Here is an 8961-nt window from a genome sequence, read left to right as displayed (position 1 = left end):
TTTGACCTGGAATTTCTAACAAACAAAATGCACACCCTGGATAATAACCTTACACAAATTGCTCAGACTGGACTTCTCCCTTACCCTTGCCCCTACCTATGATTATCTTAAAGAACTGTGGGGTGAACCGCATACAAATCACATAAACAAAGGAATTCAATAAGCAACCAGGAAAACATGCAAACAAATACTTCTATTGTCTAAAAGACATCCATCTCAATTATAGTCTGTAAATTCTGAAGTATGTTTATGCACAAGCTTCAAGCATCCATTGTAAGTCTTCAGCCTGTTGTTCTTGTTTCAGACATCTGCCAAGGTATAGAGCAAATAAATGGTCTACATGCAACAGGCAATCCATTCTCATGGACAAAACAGAATAATGCATGCAATAGCAGAAATGAATCACACGATTGCATGTACTTACTATGACATAGAAATCTTAGTTCATTGATCTCTATTTCCACCTCCATCTCTCACAAGCATTCACAGTATCTTTGATATATGACACTATATTAATATACGAGTAAAAAACAAAAATAGAGGGCAACGCATAAGGCAATGCAGAAGAATTAGCCATTCATAGTTATCATTAAAAACTTAAAACTTAATATACCGCAGGTGCATTACCTTAGTTTAGCACAATTGCATGCATATTTACTTCCGCTATCACATACATGGTGACATACAATAATAGAAACTTGTGGCAAGTAAGCAGCGAACAAAAAGTACAAAGAAAATGCAGTGTCCTTACTATAATAGGACAAGAAATCTTTGGTAGGGAAATGAAACATTATTTTTTTTTCATTTCAATAATTACTCAGGTCAACAGGTAATTTCACCAAACTAAATTTATTTGAGGGGTACAAAAGCAAAGCTTATGTTGTGGGCTAAGGTAGCTACATTGTTTAGTAATCTGAACATAGCATTTGCAGCCTAACTACTTTACACCTATCATAGTTCCATAAGCTTTAAGAAAAACCCCTCGTGATCTCAAGAAATTCAAGATTACTCAATCAAATTAATGCAAGCTACTTTTGTCACCAAATTGTCACTCACATGCTGATCATACCATCCCCTCATGTAAAAATTTTATGATAATGATTAGGCCTTGTGAGAAACACATTAGAAAGGAATCTTTGGAGACTCTTATACGCAAAGAAAACTGCATGAACTAAGATTCAAAGAACATTACATATCCTCCAGATTGTCCTAGCATATCATGGGCATGATACTCAGAAAATTTCCTTGGGTTACTGCTTGGCCTGCACATTAAAACTATCATGTCAATTCATCTTTCCTCTAAAAATTTAAAAGAATAGCTTAATCGAATTTGACACTGGGAAAGCAGAGATGGCAATCTCAGTTTGGACTTAGAACACACCTGGGAATACAAGAAGGTACCCAGAATAGCAATAGCCGCACCTAAAGCATTTATTGGCCTCACTACCGTATGGAAAATTATAATGGAGGAAGCAATAACAGAAACCCTCTTCATAGTGTTACCAATACTGAATGTCAGAGGTGAAATTTCATTCAGGGACATGTAAGACACCTGGTTGTAGAGATGATAGAAAATACTTTGTGCTGCAACCCACCTGTTCACAGGAAAAAGACAAACATGTTGATAAAAATATTATATGAATGTAAACAATAGCAATCAGAAATTCGATAAAATTTATATAGACAATCTACCACACAAATTGAGGCCCAACTGCCTTCACAGCTTCTTGCCAACCCATAGCCCAAGCCTGAGGCCCTTCAACCGCAAAGGCAAACGGTGTCAGAAGCACCAAGGACAGCATTGAGAGGCAAGCATAATAATTCATGCCCCCTACAGCCTTTCCCTTCATGCCCTTCTTCGAGAAGATGTTTCGGAAGACAAATGCCAAGTTTGAAATCATGGCACCCATGAAACCTGTAAAAATTGGCTCACATTACACAGAGAACATGAAATTGACACATGTTGCAATTTACATCAAGCTAAGATTTTCAAATTTTAAAACGTCAAATTTAAATAGGCCAAGTCCAAAGTTACTGCACCCATGACACCTACCAAATTTGACTCCTAAACAACACATAACATGAAATGAACAGATGGTGCTAAGAATTTCAAGTTTAATTGGGCCACGTTTGAAATCATTGCATATATGAAACCTGCCAAAATTGACTCAAACTAAACACAGAATATGATTGGACAGCTGGTGGAATTTGCATCAAGCTGATAATTTCAAATTCAAACATGAAAAATACTGATTTCCCAGTATTACTCATTGGATACCTCATGGTTTCAGACAGCCAACTTACCTGTCATGTTAAAATTCAATTCTGTAGCTGCTGCCAGGCCACAACCACCAATGATAGGAATCAGAGAAAGATACACCGGAAGGGGAAAGCTTTCTCCAAGCAAGAAACGGGATACAACGACACTAAAGGCGGGCTCAGCACTTTTGATGATATGTGTGAATGAAACCGCAACCTTGGACATGCTAACAGTTGCTGCAACATGCCCAATTGTGTGTGCAACTGCCACCTGAAACAGAAAAAACAACAATCACTTCCAAGAATCCATAGGTGATATACTTTGCTCACTGTAAGAGAGTCATATTTTGTTCACAATAAAACTATAAAAGCGAATCAAACAACTCCATTAATGCTACATGAGAATAAAATACATTGAACTCATCATTAAAGAAAACATGAATATGAAACAAATGCAAGTAGTGCATTGTTCTCTCACCGGTGCCAAAGCCTTCCAAAATTCAAAATCGGTCTCTGGAACCTCTGCTAGACGTGTCAACCAAGAGATCCACATCATTAACGATCCGACTGCAAGTGAAAGTGTTGAAGTCAACCACGGGTAAGGAAATGCGTTCAACACTTTCTTGTTGTATATGTTGAAGATGACGTTTAGGGTCCACCAAGCAACAAAGTAGATTCCAATCTTTAGTCTCTGACCAGCTGGTGGTGCAGAAGATGTTTCTGAGAGGCCTTCTTCTTTGGAGACACCATCAGGAACGTAGTCTGAGGAGCTAGCTTCATATGCCTTGGCCTGTACTTTAAAGCATGTGCTTCCTAAGGACCTCTGAGACAAGCCCAGGCCTAAACAGGGTGTGAGTTTTACAGACCGTCTATATATGGGTTTTTTATCAAGTGCTAAAGAAAGGCGATTCAAGCCATGCTGATGAATTGACCTGGGTTTTCCTGATACCCTGGAGAGCATATTTATTTGGGAATATGAATTTGGCAATGATCTAATTGCATTTTCTGGGAAACTAGATTTACACATTATACCCCCACCCATCATTGTGGTAGATGCAGACATGTCTGGTAATTGAGTTATAACGGTGATCCTGGAAATTAATAACAACAACGAGAAATTATCCACTTGAAAACTCAATAAAACCCAATTTGTTATATTCAGACTTGAGAAGATAACTTTAAATCCAAAAAACTGAACTATTATAGAACACACAAATTAGCGTTTATTTGAAAAGGCATTAAACAACAGGGACAAGATACGCCAAAGCTATACCCTATGAGTGGTTTTCCCCTTTGATGATAGCACAAGGGATTTTTTTTCTTTGAGCGTAGCAACAACTTTTCTGTAGTTAAATTCAGATCCACCTTTGCATGAATGCAGATAGACAAAAGTCTATGACAGCAAAGTGTCTTAACCCGCTATGCGTACAATCTGACTAAAAATCCACCTATTTCATCTTTAACAAGGTTGAGTTACCGTAATCTTTGACTCCAATCCATATACTAACCAACCAAATCAATGACAAACGACCAATACTTCTGACAGTTAATTCAAAGTATCCAAAAACCAATGTGAATACAAGTTTGTTTGACATGAAATATAAAACACCCAAATCTATTTAACAACTTATTGTATTAAATGCTCTATATTCCATTCAGAGTTGGGTACAAATGCTTTGGAAAATTACGTATTCAATAATAATCTCATACTGTCATTTCTTGACAGGTTAGATTGATTGGTAACTAACAGTTATTAGGCCACTGCCATATCTGGCACATATAAATCAAGCGAATGGGAAATCACAGTAATGTTACATAATCTGAATATTTGAGTAGTTACAGGAATATTCAGAATCCGTTGATCTTCCACTTCCTTTATGAAATCAAACGATTCCTTTACAATAAGAAGTTTGTAAAGTGACATATCCTTTTTGCTACTCAATGTTCGGTCATGAGCACAATTACTATTTAATTCTAATCAGCGAGAAAACAGAATAAGCTAATCAGTATTAAACCCCAAATAGTAGTCTAGCTTAAGAATGGCCATGACACTCAACCCTCTTATAAATGGCAATAAACAAATAGACCCAGTAAAACAGAGCCAAAAAAATAAAACCGATCGCACAAAACAATTACCATTGCATACAAATACTAAATTAATACTGGAGTAAATTGCATCCACAAAAAACACATGAAAAGCCTCCATCTCAGATTACGCCATTAAAAGAGTGCCGAAAAACTCAAACCCATAAACCCCAAAACCAGGATCGTGGAATTAAATCCAATTAAACAGACATAATAAAAATACCCAAATCTAAAATATTCTAGTTTTTAGATGGTACAGCACGCTGAGCACAAGTAAAGGACTTACGGATCTAGAGAGGGCCGAATGAGTCAAAATCTTACTTTCAGCGATCTGCGCCCAAAAAATCCAAACACCTCAAACAATGATCATGCACCTTCTCTAAGCAAGGCAAGTCCTACATATAGCATTTGCATTTAACCTTCCAACACCCATCACCAACTTTTCATTTTCAACCCACCCATTGTTTTCATTCTATTTCTTCCCTGGATTTTAATCTTTTTTTAATTACTTAACTACATTGGCCTAATCCCTCATCTTGTTTTAAGCTTCAGTTTTCAATACACCTGTATTTACATTTAGAAATATAGGAGACACATAATTTTTTTAATTCATAATTATGATAATAAGGGCTAAAGGATATTTTTTTTTGTGGCTGAAGCAATTTTAAGATATATCTTTAAGTATATGTGATTTGAGATTTATATGTATGGAAATAGATAGTTCTCTAAAATATCTAGGGGTTTCATGGTGGAAGACTTATATATAGATCATATTTGTTGTTTAGTGTTTATTCTTGTTGATATTTTTTAAATTATTTTTTTAATATATGTCTATGGTCAAAGTCATCGTCAAATTAATTATTTCATAATTAATTTTCTTTATCACCTAATTAATTTATAATGGTGTTTTTATTTTAGCAAAGATTTTTACGAGGATGTAATATGTAATTAATATTTTATTATAAGAGGATTGTGTATTATATGTTAGCAATTTTTCATAGATATTATAAATTTATGGTGTATCCACCCAACATTAAATTTGTATTTAATGGTGAGGATTCAATGGCATAGTGTTATTTGGTAGATATTTATTTTTCATGGAAATGCAAGTACTTCAATTTAATAAGAATGCTGCTAGATTAATCTTATTTACAAAATGGGATTATAGTTTTAATTTAATGATCGTTCTCAACCTTTTAATTCAATTGATTATTATACTTGTCGAAGAACTTGAACTTCTTTTATGGAGTATCCAAGCCTTCATCATTAAAATAACTCAAATAATTCTAGTTTTTTAAAGTCTAGTACCTAGATACTTTAAATCTAAGCCTCAATAACTAATACAATTATATCGCTTGTAACATTAAATTTAATGTTAATATTATTTTTTCCTTTTTGTTGTTTAATATATTTTAGTACCTCTCCTAGTTGTAGCCTTGAGGTGTGGATCTTGGCACTATTTCTCTGACAATGTGTCAAAGGATGCACAGGTCATCTATAAGCTTGTGCTTCTTGTTGTGAATGGAAAACTATGGCTCATCTTTACCATTTTCTTTATGACTTATGTTCTTGGTTTGCTTGGTGTGTCTGGATCATCCACATGTTCAAGTTGTGGTTCCTCTACATGTCAACATAGTGCTCTACAAGACATAATGCTCTCTAAGTAGATGTGTGGTTTATTTTAATGTTTTTGTTCATGATGTGAGTAATAATATTCGTGCGTGGATTAAATGTGATTGTAATTTAATGTGGATTTATGCATTGAGTTATATGTTTTTATCATAATGTATCATGTTGGGTGTTTATGATATGTTGTGCTTCTGCTATATATACATTGAGAAGGTACCTTTGACATGTGTGTTGAGTGTTTATAGGTACAAGGTTATTTCTTCACATGGCTCCACGAGCTATTCCCCAATGGTGGTTATTTTAAAAATGTTACATTGGCCCTCCATTTTATATTATCCAATTGTACTCCAATCAAGTATTGTATGTGTTGTGTTCAACCTTATGTTAAACCAAATCTAATTCAATAACAATTTTTGGAGTCCATCTATGTTGTGAAACACGTTGAAGTTACAGACTTCAAGATTGACCAACAAAGATACCTTCCACAAGAGAGTGTTGCAACAATGATCATGTTTGAATGTTGATATATGAGATATGTTACAATGTTAAAAAAACCTTGATTATATAGGCAAGGTGTGATGGGGTGTGACAACTACCCTTGATAGAAACTTTAAATGCTCAATACAAATATTAAATGCCTAAGTGACTAAAAGTAAATGAGGTGAACATGGCCTCATATAACTAACTTCTTGATAATGACACTTAGGACCTAAGTTAATTTAGCATGTGAATAGGTTCCCACTAATGTCTAGTTAGGAAATAACCTAATTCTCACTAACACCTCCCCCCCTTGAGTTCAACTTAGGAAGTAAATGGTGCAAGATGCAAGATGATGATGCAATATGCAATATGGATTCCAACAACTAGGCCATGTTAGGTACCCATGCATAAATGATCTCTCACAAATGGAGAAAAGGAGATAACCATGCAGGACAAAAGTCCTCCTCAAAAGAGAGAATACAAATAAGATCATATACTAGTGATGAAATTGTTGATCAGGTTGAAAGCAATAGAATCCTGAGAGGGGGGGTGAATCAGTATTCCCACAGATTTAAAAAACATTCTCCACAATTATAATTCTCCTCAATTATAATTATCCACAAAAATATCAAATAAGCAGTTAATGTTGTAAACATGAAGAAAACAACCACAAGATAAACACCAGATTTTGTACTTGGAAAACCCAAATGGGAAAAACCATAGAGAGTGTTAACTCTTGTTTGTGTTTACAAAGAGGGGTGGGTCACTGTCGAGTGGCCCACTGCCAGTTTACAAAAACAGCTCACTGCCAGACTGCTCACTACAAATATACAAAGAGATGGCTAACTGCTAGAATGCTCACTGCAAGTATAAAGGTTGAACTAAAAAGAACAGAATCTCCAAATGCATGGGATTAGTTCTAAGGTTAAGCTCAAATTACAAATTTCAAACCCTACAGCAGATCTAGATAGAGATCTTTGTATAACTGTTATGCAGTAGGTCTGGTAAAGGACTATTGCACCACTACAACACAGTCTACTTTTGCTATATGCAACTCACACTTCACACGTTGGTATCTTCACTTCCAACTTTCTTTCGCATATCACACACACCTTCACATACTCAATCTCTCTTTTTTCGTTGTTATGCTACTACATATGTATATGTATATATATCAGAGAGCACAAATATAAAATAGTGTGTTGGCCAAGCCCAACATGTTATCAATATGCTTATGTCGGCCTCTGCAAAACTTCTACATGCTTCCTTTACACACTTCAATTGCTAATGCATATACCAAGATTACTGGAATGGGACAGGGTCATCCAGACCCAACAATACCGACCCATTACCACAAGATCAAGCTTAATATCTCCAAAATGTAGACTCCACATGTACCAAGAAAACCACAACACAAAACTCGAAGAGATACTTCTAACAATTACCAAAGCAGCTAACATAGGGACACATAGCTGATACCGGGATCAACGAGAACTCCTAACATCGGGACACGTAACTGAAACTAGGATCAATGAGACCTTAAGGAATCTTCATCCAAAGTTGTTCATCACACATTACCTCTATCATGCTACATAATAACTTTTGATAAAAAAAATGTAGCATTGAACTACATATACTAACTACATACAATCTTCACATACAACATCCATAACATTTGGACCAATATTCGGACCTTATACACTGTCTGGTCCAAACCGGACAGTTGGTTTTACATCAATGACAACATTATTCACACAAGTCTAACAAGAATGGGGGATGTATGGTCTCATCAATAACCCCAAGAACTACATAGCCCCCCACAATGAAGTATCATCAAAATCATTGAAGAAGGTTTAAAGACAAAAGAGAATCTAATGATGACAGACCACATGTCTCCCCTTAGAAAGAAATAAATCCAATGGTGAATGCTGAAGAAATTTCATCTCCATGACAAATCAAGAGGGAATAAGTCTCACAAATGAAAATTATGAAGAGGAATCAAGTGTCTCTGAATATGCCTTATCAAAATCAAGAAGAACCCCAATCAAGGAAGATACAAATGAATGTGAAGACTCAAGAATATCCTTCAAAGAAGAATATGCAAAGAGGAGAGATACCCCCTCAAGCATGTCCTCCAAACCTACAAAAGAGAAATGACAAACCAAGTCTAAAACACCTTAAATGAATCCATCCTACAACCACAAACTTTAAAAACTTGATATATCTTGCTATGTTGAATTCCTAGAAACCATGTCAATTATCAACTCTAATGAAGCAATTAATGTGGGAATCATTGCAAGATTCACATAACTATTAGGAATAGAATCCTCCATAACATAATTACTACCCACCCTAGAATGAGAAGATCTAGGAACATAAGAGTCATCATCAAGATAGAAGTAGAAAAAAGTATACGCCTTAGACTGATGATCAGCCTAACCCACAACAATAAGCTCATATTTCCCAATGAATGAAAACTAACTTGAAAGTGAACTCAATTGTATTGCC

At 35.3% G+C, this 8961-nt stretch overlaps 1 protein-coding gene across 2 annotated transcripts; it reads right to left on the bottom strand.

Moving 5' to 3' along the window:
- Positions 1–770: 770 nt before the first annotated feature.
- LOC131051715 (glucose-6-phosphate/phosphate translocator 2, chloroplastic) lies at positions 771–4984 on the bottom strand. Of its 2 annotated transcripts, none has more exons than XM_057986328.2 (6): positions 4666–4984; positions 2738–3350; positions 2305–2530; positions 1693–1915; positions 1382–1595; positions 771–1262 (listed from the first exon to the last, which is right to left on the bottom strand). In XM_057986328.2, exons 2-6 carry the CDS (start codon positions 3320–3322, stop codon positions 1251–1253), a joined length of 1260 nt encoding a protein of 419 aa, XP_057842311.1. In that variant the 5' UTR covers positions 3323–3350; positions 4666–4984; the 3' UTR covers positions 771–1250. The 2 variants fall into 2 exon arrangements, with proteins under 2 accessions (XP_057842311.1, XP_057842310.1); XM_057986327.2 differs by having other exon boundaries at positions 4631–4863.
- Between the last annotated feature and the right edge of the window lie 3977 nt (positions 4985–8961).

Source organism: Cryptomeria japonica, chromosome 5, assembly GCF_030272615.1.
Source record: "Cryptomeria japonica chromosome 5, Sugi_1.0, whole genome shotgun sequence".
Classification (NCBI taxonomy): domain Eukaryota; kingdom Viridiplantae; phylum Streptophyta; class Pinopsida; order Cupressales; family Cupressaceae; genus Cryptomeria; species Cryptomeria japonica.
Note: the sequence above shows the minus strand (reverse complement) of the source record. Positions and strands in the feature narration are given on the sequence as shown.

What these genes read in the sequence shown, in the direction of transcription:
- LOC131051715 (XM_057986328.2), bottom strand. Translation starts at nt 3,322, where the DNA reads ATGTCTGCATCTACCACAATGATGGGTGGGGGTATAATGTGTAAATCT. An exon ending in TTTGGAAGGCTTTGGCACCG is followed by an intron (nt 2,531 to 2,737) that starts GTGAGAGAACAA and finishes TTTCTGTTTCAG; the next exon opens with GTGGCAGTTGCACACACAAT. An exon ending in GTTGGGCCTCAATTTGTGTG is followed by an intron (nt 1,596 to 1,692) that starts GTAGATTGTCTA and finishes TCCTGTGAACAG; the next exon opens with GTGGGTTGCAGCACAAAGTA.